The sequence below is a fragment of the Vulpes lagopus genome, chromosome 3 (assembly GCF_018345385.1).
Source record: "Vulpes lagopus strain Blue_001 chromosome 3, ASM1834538v1, whole genome shotgun sequence".
Taxonomy (NCBI): domain Eukaryota; kingdom Metazoa; phylum Chordata; class Mammalia; order Carnivora; family Canidae; genus Vulpes; species Vulpes lagopus.
In genome coordinates, this window is record NC_054826.1 from 52,008,230 (window position 1) to 52,021,902 (window position 13,673).

A 13,673-nucleotide genomic window follows, 5' to 3' on the forward strand; every position below is an offset into this window, starting at 1 on the left:
CTCGCAAGCAAAAAATAAAGACCAATTCTGAACAGGCAAACTCACCCCAAGAAAGAAAAAGTCCCATCCTAGTGTGAATAGGGAATATCCACTAAACTTATATCAATCCCAAGAAAACATCAATCATAGAAGAGAAGTAAATAAACATAAAAGAGACACCCTGTGGCCACTGGGTGGCGAAAGAAAAGAAAAACTGGGTAAATTAACAGTTCTACAGGCCCTTAACAAGCAAGAACCCAGGGGAGGAGAAACAGAATGGGCCTGGAGGTTGAATTGGGGAATGTAATTTTGCTAAATAGAGTGCAGTAGATTCACTCAGCACTTTCACTGTGACCACCCAGACATCATTCCTTTGACATTCCAGAGATCCTGTCTTCTTTCTTAGGTAGGATAATTTGTCCCTGGAAGGAAAGAGGATAAATTCCTCACCGTCACATTTTCTCCTTGGAAAGTTCCAAACTCTGTTTCATCTGGCATCAAGTATTCAGATTTTTATTCAGAATCAATTTTTTATTGTCTTAATGTATCCATGGTTCTCTTTATCCTGTAATGGCACAACTTTTATAAATGTCATGGTCAGTCTATCAGTGGAAATTGGGTTAGCATATAAGTTATAGAGATGAAAAATAATAGTATATAGCAAAATTTATTTCCATCTTACATGAAAGTGTGAAGTTAGGAGTGCAGGACAGACATGAGGTTGTTTCCCAAATCCTCAGAGATCTAGTCTCTTTTCAGCTCACCACTCTGCCATTCTAAGACGAAGTCATACTCTGTGAGGTTCAAAATGGCAGCCATGGTATCCATGATTCAGTCAGCAGGATGGAGGTAGGGATGAAGAAGTGTGGATTAAAGGTATGTAATAGTTGCCTTTTAAAGAAGATTCCCAAAAGCTACCACAAGATACATATGTTTACATCTCATTGGCCAGAACTTGGTCACTTGGTGCAAAGAAAGCTGGTAGAGTCATTATTTTTATTGTCATAGTGGCTAACAAATAAATTCGTAATAATGGAAGAACTGAAAAAGGTTGAGAGAGATCTATCAATGTCTGCTACAGAAAGTTATAGAAACTTCCCATTAAAATTCTTTCCTAAAAAAAAAAAAATAAATAAAATAAAATAAAATTCTTTCCTATCTACAAATATGAATTAGTCTTTTCCTTATTTAAATCACTGGGTAACTCAAAACAAGACACTTTTTTTTTTAATTTTTGTTTAATTTTTTTTATTTATTTATGATAGTCACATACCGAGAGAGAGAGAGAGAGAGAGAGAGAGAGAGAGAGGCAGAGACACAGGCAGAGGGAGAAGCAGGCTCCATGCACCAGGAGCCTGACATGGGATTCGATCCCGGGTCTCCAAGATCATGCCCTGGGCCAAAGGCAGGCGCCAAACCGCTGCGCCACCCAAGGATCCCCAAGACACTATTTTTTAATATACAATTGTCATTAATATCTTTTACTGAATATACACTTGGACTTTGTAATATATCATGTCAAAAAATTATCCACTAAAAATTTAAGTGAAAAAATAGCAGTATATTGTTCTACTGAGAACAGTTATTTATCAACCTTTCTGATCTGTATCAAACTTAGAGGAGGAATATATTTCAGTGTAGCTTTAATTTTATTTGTATTTTAAAATAAGTCAACGAAATAACACTTACAATTTATATATATATATATTTTTTTTACAACTTATATTAATCCATTTAGAGCTTTCCTTCTAAGATCTTAAAAGATAAGACACAGCCATATAAGGTGCCTGGCTGGCTCAGTTGGTGGAACATGCAACTCTTGATCTCGGGGCTATAAGTTCAAGCCTTATGTTGGGTGTAAGGTTATTTAAAAATGAAAACCTTAAAAAAGTAAAATTAGATAAGACACAGCCACAGACTTGAATTTAACTTGCACAGGAGTTCACTTATCTGCTTAGGTACCTCATAAATTTACTGTCTATTATCCCTGTTTCCAAATATATTGAATCTGATGTTTGTTTGTATTTCCTGAAAAGATGTTTCTTTATTTGGCATGACTAGAATTTTAAGAAAACAGTAATATCTAGCTTTGACAGATTTCTCTATATACCCTTTAGCATATAAAACCAATAAAAGTGAAATTATTTGTAATGAGAAAAAAAAAAAAACAGTTCTATAGACTGAAGAGAGTTAAAAAAAAAAACACCAACCATACCTCACTCAAAGTTTAGTAAGGGCACTGAAGAAAGTAAAAAAAAAAAAAAAAAAAAAAATCAACATAACAAAAAATGAAATATAGAAAGGAATAAAAATGATCTAATAGAAAGTGGCTGAAATAGGATATAAGCAAAGCTGATCTAATAAATGCATAACTAGGATCTCTGAAGAAGAAAACAACAGTGAAACAAACTAACATTAAAACTACTGGGCAGCCCGGGTGGCTGAGTGGTTTAGCACCACCCACCTTTGGCCCAGGGTGTGATCCAGGAGACCTGGGATTGAGTCCCGCATCAGGCTCCCTACATGGAGCCTGCTTCCCCTTCTGCCTGTGTCTAGACCTCTCTCTCTGTGTGTCTCTCATGAATAAATAAAATCTTTAAAAAAAATAATAAAAAATAAAATAAAATAAAATAAAATAAAATAATAAAACTATCATCAAAGGGGCATTTGGGTGGCTCAACTGGTTAAGGTCAAGCATTCAACTCCTCATTTTGGCTCCGGGTCATGATCTAGAGCTCCGCATGGGGTTCCATACTCTCAACAAGGTGTCTGCTTGTCCCTCTCTCTTCCCTTTTGCCCCACCCCTGGCTCAGGCATCGCCTGCGCTCTCTCTCTGTAAAATAAATAAATAAAATTAAAGAAAACTATAATCAAAGAAAAAAAAAGATCTGAATCTATATATTAAAAGTACCCACCATTTATCTGGGAAAACGGACCCTGAACAATTATTTTTCAGACCTACAGTATTAAACCTACTATTGTACCTTAAAGATAAAGAACACTCTTAAAGCATTCAGACCAACAAAAAGGCCTAATCACTTACAGAAAAAGGAAAATAAGCTGTACTTCTCAAATGCAACATACTAAAGCAAAACAAGTAAAACAAAACAAAACAAAGCAGCATTTTACAGAAACTTGGGAGAAAAATTTTTAAGTGAAAGTAGCCCAAAGTGGTAACCACAGAGATCCAGTGTTATTACAAGAGAGGAAGATGGGATCCCTCGGTGGCTCAGCGGTTGAGTGTCTGCCTTCGGCCCAGGGTGTGATCCCGCAGTTGGGGGGGGTGGCAGGGTGTGGGGGGGGGGGGGGAGTCCCATGTGGGGCTCCCTGCAGGAAGCCTGCTTCTCCCTCTGTGTCTCTGCCTCTCTCTCTGTCTCTCATGAATAAATAAATAAAATCTTAAAAAAAAGAAAAAGAAAAAAGAAGAGAGGAAGATAAACAGAAGTGGTATCCTTCAGGTTCATTAAAGGAAAGAAAGGAGAGGAAAAACAAAAATAAAGGTTCCTAAAGGAAAAAGCAAGCAAACAAACCAGACATGTCAATCTATCCTTCCCACCTAACACTCATTAACATGAACATCATCATCCATAAAAGAAATTATACTTTACTAAAGAGACAAAAGGAGAACTTTTAAACTAGGACATACTCAGTAAATGACAGAAGTAAAAAAATAAATTCCAAACTAAGTAGCTATAAACAAAAAGGCAAATAAAAACATTTTGGTTTATGAACATTACCCACCCCCAAACACCACTGTAGAAAAGAAAATTAATGCAACCTGCCAACAGACTACAAAGAAGCATCAAGAGATTAAGAAAAATTTAGAATCAAAAATTAAAAACTTAAACCATAAACAGACAAAAAAAAAGAACAAATGAAGTCAAAGTTGGTAAAACTCAGGAAAGTAAAGACAGACAAAATCATCTCAAAAAAGAAAAATAAATCACTATATCTTCAAAGGAAAACAGATTCAAGTAATTAATGATGGTCATTGAAGAAATGTAAGAAAGTAAATGAGAAGTATGAAAAAAATAACTTACAGGATATATTATTCAGAAAAAAGAACAAAATGCAAATAGGCATACTACATTTCACATATAAAAAAGCAGAATTAAGAAAACGTGTTGGCTTAATTTTCCTTTAAAGCAACATCAACAAGAAAAACAAGAAATAAAACTGATTGCCAACAAGGAAGATAGATATGGAATAGGCAGTACAGGATAGAGAAGCAATAGAATTTAACTATACCTTTCTCGGCAGATTGACTTTTTCAATAGAGTATTCTACATATGCAAAAATTAAATCAAGGTTAGAGAGAAAACTAAAAATCAATGCAAAAAAATCTGAAAGATAGTATATTTTATTTTTTTGAAAGACAGTAAATTTTAAAGTACCTCAATAAGTTTATTAAATATTAATGGTTCTACGGACACCTGGGCGGCTCAGTGGTTGAGCATCTGCCTTCACTGGGGGCCTGATCCCGGGTCTTGGAATCAAGTCCCACATCTGGCTCCTGGCAGGGAGTCTGCTTCTCCCTCTGCCTATGTTGCTGCCTCTCTCTGTGTGTCTCTCATGAATAAATAAAATCCTTAAAAAATTAATGGTTCTAACCACACTAGTTTAAAAGATGTCAGTTTGCATAAAAATATACCAGATTGTGTGCTATACATGAAACTCAATCAAAATTAAAGACATGAATTAAAACATCAACATATGCTAGAAAAACTAAATAGCCACACACAAATGAAGAAGGCTGGACTGTTATTTAAAATGATATACAAAAACTAACACAAAGTGGATCGAAGACTGAAAGGTAAAAGCTGCAATTTTAAAACTCTCAGAAGAAAATATAGGGAGGAAACTTCATGACACTGGATTTGGAAAGGATTTTTTTTTTTTAATTTTTTTGTTAACTTTTATTTATTTATGATAGTCACAGAGAGAGAGAGAGAGGCAGAGACATAGGCAGAGGGAGAAGCAGGCTCCATGCACTGGGAGCCCGACGTGGGATTCGATCCCGGGTCTCCAGGATCGCGCCCTGGGCCAAAGGCAGGCGCCAAACCACTGCGCCACCCAGGGATCCCGGAAAGGATTTCTTGAATATGACACTAAAAGCATAAGCAACAACAAAAAAATAGATAAACTGGACTATAATAAAATTTAAAACTCCTATGCAACAAGGACACTATTAACAGTAAAAAAGCAACTTGCAGAATAGGAGAAAATTTGTGCAAATCAGGTACCTGATAAGGGGTTAATATCCACATATATAAAGAAATCCTACAACTGGGCACCTACATGGCTCAGTCTGTTGAGCGTATGCCTTCTTCTCAGATCAGGATCCCAAGGTCTTGGAGCCCCACATCCACCTCCCTGCTTAGTGGGGAGTCTGCTTGTCCCTCTACCTCAGCCCCTTCCCCTCCCCATGCTCTTATGCACCCGACAGCTCTTTCTCTCTCTAAAATAAGAAAATAAAATCTTTTAAAGGGAGGGGGTGCCTCGATGGTTCAGTTGGTTAAGCAGCTGCCTCCGGCTCAGATCATGATCTTAGGATCCTGGGCTCAGGTCATGATCTCAGGGTCCTGGGATCCAGCATGGGGCTCCCTGCTCAATGGGGAGTCGGCTTCTCCCTTGGCCTCTCCCCCACACCCTGTTCGTGTATGCTCACTCTCAATCTCGTTCATGCTCTCACAAATAAATGAAAAACAGATGCTGAATTATGAAATCCTACAACTAACTAAAAATGTGAATATATCTAGTGCAACTATGCACCTAAAAATGGTTTAAATAGTAAATTTTGTTATGTATATTTTAACACCATAAACACATACATGCATGGGTACACACATATCTATCTCTATACTATATATAAAAATTACCTCAAAATGGATCAAAAACCTAATGTAAGAGATCAATCTTCATGACTCTGCGTTTCACAAGAGTCTTAGATATTATAGCAAAAGTACAAAGACAAATCAAAAGAAAGAAACTGGACTTTATCAAACTTTAAACTTTTGTCATCAAAGAGTATCATCAACAGAATGAAAAAAACAACTAAATAACTGGAAAAAACTATTTGCAAATCATAAATATGACAAGGATTTAATAAGCACAATAGAAAAAGAACACTTACCATCAAACAACAAAAAGACTTGCAATTAATAAATGGGCAAAGAACTTAGTCATTTCTCCAAGATGGATATACAAATGGTGAACAAGCAAATAAAGAGATTATCCAGATCGTGAGGCATTAGGAAAATGCAAATCATAACCACAATAAGGGGCTCCTGGGTGGCTCAGCAGTTAAGTGTTTGCCTTAGCCTCAGAGAGTGATCCCAGAGCTCTAGGATCAAGCCCAGCATCAGACTCCCTCCTTAGTTGGGAGCCTGCGTCTCAGTGTCCTTCAGCCCCTCCTACCCCCAATTCATGCAATCTCTCTCTTGTGCTCCCACTCTACCTCTCTCAAATAAAGGAATAAAATCTTTAAAAAAACAGACACAGAAAATAACAAGTGTTGTCAAGGGTGTGGAGAAATTGGAATCCGAGTATATTGTGGAAGTGTAAAATGATGTAGCTGATGTGGAAAGAAAAAAAAAAAGGAATGAAGCACTGACACAAGCTATACATGGGAGACCTTTAATACATTTAAGAGAAAGAATCAATCACAAGACACAAACATGGAATGATTCCATTTATATAACAGGCCCAGAATGGTCAAACCCTCAGAGACAGAAGTAGATCAGTGGTTGCCTAGGGCTGGAGGTTAGCAGAGAAATGGAGAATGACTGCTAATGGGAACAGGTTTCTTCTTCAGTTATCAAAAATACTATAAAATTGATAGTGGTGATAGTTGCACAACTATGAATATACTAAAAACTACTGAATTATACTTTAGGTTAGCGAATTACGTAATATGTAAATCACAGCTCAATAAAGTTGTATGAAAACAAAAAAGAATGGTGACACCAGAGTCAGGATGGATACCGGAGGTTTGAGGATAGCAGAAGAGACATAAAATAGACTCTCCCAGAGGGGAGAGTAGAAGAATAAACTGACTATGGAAACATGTGATGATTGCTGGGCAGTACTGAGGGGCCACTGGAGGTCTACAGACTTAAACACTGTGAGCCCAGTCAGCATTGTTGTGTTGCTTAGGTGAGGACCGTAATAAATAGCTAGAAGGTTAAATTTAACCAATACTGGGTTTTGCCAGGGAGTACAATAGAATTTAGAAATATTCAAGGGACTTGTTATATGATAACCGTGAAATCTAAGTTCACTAAGAAGTGAGACCATGACAGGATAATGGACAATGGAAAGGGGATAGTCTGGAATTAGATGTCCCAGTGGGGCTGAAGGATTATTGGAGTTAGGACATTAGAGGACAGAGTTGGAAAAGATAGGTGGTGGTGATCAGAGAACGGTATATCTGAAAATGAGATCTCAGAAGCGGCACAGTTACTACTGACAGTCGCAACCAGGGTTGAAGAACCAGAGAACATGGAAAATGAATTGGCTGTTTCCTTACTTCTGCCAAGGATGGAACGTAACTGGTACCACTTGAGATGCAAGGGACAGGTTAATTCATTACGTACAAAGGATTGTCTTGGGCATTAGGCCTACTACTCTCTCAGAATCCCACTTAAGAAAGGCTGAGATGATACGATCCATGGGAGTTGATGGCCAAAAGGTCAAGGAACTGAGAGGCCAGCGTATTGGACAGATCACACCCTAGGTTGAACCTACGAAAACTGCAGCTTCATCTGCTTCAGTCTAATATGTAGATATTTAAAGTCACCAAGAAGGATGGCAGGAGTGGTGAAGAGATAAGACAGTAAGTGGTATGTTAAAACTTTTAGCGATTGGCCAGGAAGTGGGGTGGCTGGTGAGGGGCAGGTGACCAGGAGGATAGCAGATGACTACTTCAGGGGTAGGGTAGCAGGGCTAGCACAATGGTTTGTGTTTCAAACTAGGTTTTTCTAGTAGTCTGGAAACAAATGAGAGGCTAGTTACCCCACCTCCAGGTCAGCAGTACTGTGGTATAAGGAAGAAGAAACCGCCTGTCCTTAAGAAGCTACAAAGAGGGGGATCCCTGGGTGGCTCAGCAGTTTGGCGCCTGCCTTTGGCCCAGGGCACGAATCTGGAGTCCCGGGATCGAGTCCCACATCCGGCTCCCGACATGGAGCCTGCTTCTCCCTCCTCCTGCATCTCTGCCTCTCTCTCTCTCTCTCTCTCTCTCTCTCTCTCATAAATAATAAATAAATAATTCTTTTAAAAAGAAAGGAAGGGAGGGAGGGAGGGAGGGAGGGAGGGAGGGAGGAAGGAAGGAAGGAAGGAAGGAAGGAAGGAAGGAGCGAGCTACAAAGAGAACAGTATCTTCCGAGGACAACCATCTTTCAACGGGAGTAAGAGGATGATGGAAGCTTTCACATAGGAGGCTGAAAACATAGGGGTTTTATTGATCACTGATACGAGTTCCAAGGGGAAAAGTCATTTTGAGAGTAGGAGTGGAAGATCAAGTCAGCTTACAGAAGTCCCCCCATATGACAGTCATGTGGGGATGAGAACCTAGGTGATGAGAGATGTCATGGGAGGCTTGGGATTCTCATGGTGTCCAAAGTAAACAGACCTAAGGCATGATAGGATTAGTCCCTGGTTATCTCTTAAAGGAGCAGTGCTAGCCAAAGGAGGTGTCCACATGACACAAATGTTCTTTATCTGTGGGGTCAGATATGGTAGCCAGTGGCTACTGAGTACTTGAAATGTGACACACAAAAAAATGAAAAAAAAAATATCAGTGAACTATGGGACTATTTTAAGTGGCCTAATACACAGGCAGCTACAGTCCCTGTAGAGGGCAAGGGACAAAAAATTTTTGAGGAATTAATGACTGAAAAAATTCCAAACTTGACAAAGCCTATAAACCTGTAGATCCAAGAAGTTCTAGGAAGCGCAGGCACAAGAAACATCATCATAAACTTTAAAAAGCGCATCATACCCAAATTGCTTAAAACCAGAGATAGAGAAGAAAACCTTAAAACCATCCAGAGGAAAAAAGGCATGTTACGTGCAGATGGGAAAAACAGGAATTAATCAGATTTCTTGTTAGCGGCAATACACGCAAGAAGACCGTCAGGCAGAATTTTCTTAAATTCTGAAAGAAAATGGTTATCAACCAGGATGCCTGGGTGGCTCAGTGGTTGGGCGTGTCTGCCTGTGGCTCAGAGCGTGATCCTGGGGTCCCAGGACCGAGTCCCACATCAGACTCCCTGCGAGGAGCCTGCTTCTGTCTCTGCCCGTGTCTCTGTCTCTCTCTCTCTGTGTCTCTCATGAAGAAGTTAATAAAATCTTAAAAAAAAAAAAGAAAGAAAGAAAGAACATGGTTATCAACCTAAATTTCTGTACCCAGGGAGATCTTTCAAAAATGAGGGCTACTAAATATAATAAAGTATCTCGGATTAGATCCAAGAATATAAAAATTAAAGAGGGTAGTAGTGGAAAAACTGGTGAAATCTGAATGAAGAACGGAGCTTAGTTACTAGTTGTACCAAAGGGGTGCCTGGTTGGCTCACGGTTGGGTGACTGACTCTTGGTCTCAGTTCAGGTCTTGATCTCAAGGTCATAGGTTCAAGCCCACACTGGACTCTGTGCTGGGCATGGAGCCTACTTTAAAAAAATATATTAAAAAAAAAAAAAAAAGGGATCCCTGGGTGGCGCAGCGGTTTGGCGCCTGCCTTTGGCCCAGGGCGCGATCCTGGAGACCCGGGATCGAATCCCACATCAGGCTCCCGGTGCCTGGAGCCTGCTTCTCCCTCCGCCTGTGTCTCTGCCTCTCTCTCTCTCTCTGTGACTATCATAAAAAAAAAAAATATATATATATATATATATATATATATATATATATATATATATATATTTATGTGGCAATGCTAATGTTTCAGTTCCAACAAACATACCATGGTTACATGAGATGTTAACATTAGGAGAAAGGGAGTGAACGTTACAAAGAAATCTCTATACTACTTTTCTGACACCTTTACAAATCTAAATTATTCCAAACTAAAAATGTTATTAAAAATTTATTTTTTTCGGGACATCCCTGGGTGGCTCAGTGGTTTAGCGCCTGCCTTCGGCCCAGGGCGTGATCCTGGAGTCCAGGGATCAAGTCCCACGTCGGGCTCCTTGCATGGAGCTTGCTTCTCTCTCTGCCTCTCTGTGTGTCTCTCATGAATAAATAAATTAAATCTTAAAAAAAATAATTAAATCTTTAAAAAATTTTATTTTCATGAGAGAGACACACAGAGAGAGAGGTAGAGACACAGGCAGAGGGAGAAGCCAACTCTATGCAGGGAGCCCCATGAGGGACTCCATCCGAGCCAGGACCACGCCCTGGACCGAAGGCAGGCGCTAACCCACTGAGCCACTCAGGAATCCCTGTTATTAAAAATTTAAAAGATGAAACAGACTTTTCAGATATACTAACACCTAAAGAATTCATCACCAGAGACCTACTCACAAGAAATGCTGAAAAGTCCTTGAGGCAACAGGAACACTGCAATGGGCTGGATTGTGTCATCATGCCTCATGGGACTGAGTAGCTAAATTTTACATTTATTTAATTCTAATTAGGATTCGAATTTAATGAGCCACATGTATTCCTCCACCTCCATCAAAATCCATATATTGAAATCTTAATCCCCAACATATTGGTATTTACAGTTGCCTCCTTTGGGAGGTAATTATGGTTATGTGAGGTTATGATTTTAGTGCTCTTATAAGAGACCAAAGAGACCCCAAAGAACTTACTCCCTTTCGACCAGTGCATCCAGAGAGCACAAGCCATATAAGTACATAGTGAGAAGGTAGCCATCTAAAACCCAAGAAGAGGGTCCTGACCAGACAATGACCCTTGGTACCTTGATCTTGGACTTCCAGTCTCCAAAACTGTAAGGAAATAAATTTATGTTGTTTAAGCCACTTAGTCTATCATATTTTCTTATGGCAGCCCAATCACACAGATAAACATGATGGTTTATCTGTGTGATTATGGTAATACCACCAGATATAAAGTTACATAAAAGATTGAAGAGCACCAAAAATGGAAAATACATTGATCTTCAAAACACAACTGATTGCTTAAGGGAAATAATAACAATGTATTATGGAGTTTACAATACATACACAAGTAAAATGCATGACAACAGTAAGATAAAGTTCAGGGCAGAGTAGTAAAAGTAAACTATCACAAGATGCTCACATTATACATGAAGTAGTATAACATCATAAGGTTAGACTATGATAGGCAAAATATGCATATTAAAATCTCTAAATAGAACATTAAAATAACAAAAAAACATTAAAATAACAAAGAGTTATAACTGGCAAGTCAAAAAGGGAAATAAAATGATAAATCCTGAAGACGACCCCAAAAGAGTCAAAAAAAGGACACAAAGAACTGATGAAACAAATTGAAAACAAATGGCAAGATGACAGAATCAAATCTAACCATATCAATAATCACATAAAATGTGAATGGTCTATACAACAAAATTAAAGGCAATGATGGTCAGACTGAATAATAAAGCAAGATTTAACCATATATGTTAACTATAAGAAATACACTTTAAATGTAAAGAACGATACAATTAGATTTAAAATAAGAGAATAGGGAAAGAACACTTGAGATGTTTATAATGGTTCCCATTTGAAATACTGAGACTACTGAAAAGTTTTAAAATTTTATAGACCTAGGTTTTGAGGTTTTAAACTTATTTTGAAGGACACCCGGGTGGTGCAGTTGGTTAAGCATCTGACTCCTGGTTTTGGCTCAGGTCATGATATCCAGGTGGTAGGACAGAGTCGGGCTCCATATTCAGAGGAGTCAGCTTTTCTTTCTCTCCCCCTGCCCCTACCCACCATGTTTTCTCAAATAAGTAAATAAATCTTTAAAAGGAAAATAATTTTGAGGAAGAAAATGGCTTTACTTGGTTTAAAGTAATTAATCATTGTTATTTATACTTGTGCAGTATTAAAAGCCATATCATATAGTAAATATGGGGAAACTCCATCTAGAAAATGATAAATTGCTTTTCCAGAATTATGGTTGTGGTATATTTTCAATTAGTTTGTATATGTTAATGTGTAATTGCCAGAAAAAACTTTCATTTAATAAACTATTTGTATAGTGACACCTGGGTGGCTCAGAGGTTAAGCTCTGCCTTCGCCTCAGGGCATGATCCTAGAGACCCAGTATCGAGTCCCACATCAGGCTCTCTGCATGGAGCCTGCTTCTCCCTCTGCCTGCGTCTCTGCCTCTCTCTCTCTCTCTCTCTGTCTCTCATGAATAAATAAAATATTTTTAAAAAATAAAAATAAAAAAATAAAAACAATTTTATAACAGCAATGCAACTGAAATCGACAAATTCCCTGAAAGATACAATTAAAGCTCACTCAAGAAACTTGAATAGCCTTATATGTAATAATAAAATTGAAATTGTAGTTAAAATCCTTCCCACAAACAAAACTTCAAGCCCAGATGACTTTACTGATAAATTCTATTGAACATTTAAGTTAGAAAGAATGCCAATTCTACTGAATCTCTTTTCCAAAAAACTAAAGATGATATATTTCTCATCTCATTCTATAAAGCCAAAATCACCCTGACATCAAAACCAGACAAAGATATGAGAAAATTACAAATCAATAATCCTCATAAACACAGGTGCAGAAATCCTAAGTAAAATCTTATCAAATCAAAACAAATTATGAAAGGATAAAATACATCATGAGCACGTGGAATTTGTCCCAAGAATGCCGAATTACTTTTAACATTGAAAGATCAATGTAAGGGATCCCTGGGTGGCACAGTGGTTTAGCGCCTGCCTTTGGCCCGGGGCGTGATCCTCGAGTCCCAGGATCGATTCCCGCATCAGGCTCCCTGCCTTGAGCCTGCTTCTCCTCCCTCTGCCTGTGCCTCTGCCTCTCTCTCTGTGTCTCTCATGAATGAATAAATAAAATCTTTTTTAAAAAAATAAATGTAACTGACAATATTAATGAATTTAAAAAGGAATATTTTAAGTTCATCTCAATACAAAAATAAAATGCATTTGACAGAATTCAGTATTCATTCCTGATCAAAACTCTCAGAAAGGGGAATCCTCTTATGCTGTTGGTGGGAACGCAAACTGGTACAGCCACTCTGGAAAACAGTATGGAGGTTCCCTAAACGTTAAAAACAGACTGCCCTACAACCCAGCAATTCCACTACCAGGTATTTACCCAAAGGAAACAGAAACACAGATTCAAAGGAGTACAGCATTATAAACAACAGCCAAATTATGGAAACAGCTTAAGGGTCCATCAACTAATGAAAAGATAAAGATGTAGTATGTGTGTATATATATAATGGAATATCACTCAGCCATCAAAAAGAATGAAACCTTGCCATTTGCAATGGTGTGGATAGAGCTAGAGTATATTAAGCTAAGCAAAACAAGTCAGTCACAGAAAGACAAATACCATATGATTTCACTCATATGTGGAATTTAGGAAACAAAAAAATGAGCATATGGGAAGGGGAAACAAGAAAGCAAACTATAAGAGACTTAACAGTAGAGAACAAACAGGGTTGATGGAGGGAGGTGGGTAAGAGATGAGCTAAATAGGTGACGGGTATTAAGGAAAGTACTTATTAT

General features: G+C 38.2%; 1 protein-coding gene across 3 annotated transcripts in view; it reads right to left on the reverse strand.

Annotated features, from left to right (window-relative positions):
• Positions 1-13,673, reverse strand: part of UIMC1 (ubiquitin interaction motif containing 1) — a 120,490-nt gene that overhangs the window by 96,226 nt on the left and 10,591 nt on the right. Inside the window, exons 2-3 of one of the 3 annotated variants that reach the window (XM_041747701.1) lie at positions 662-773; positions 430-544 (exon numbers count right to left, since the gene is read on the reverse strand). The exons of the other annotated variants lie outside the window; for them this stretch is intronic. Coding sequence (XP_041603635.1) covers positions 430-477 — 48 coding nt within the window. The 5' untranslated portion in view covers positions 478-544; positions 662-773. The remainder of the gene's footprint in view (positions 1-429; positions 545-661; positions 774-13,673) is intronic. 3 annotated transcript variants of the gene reach the window in all.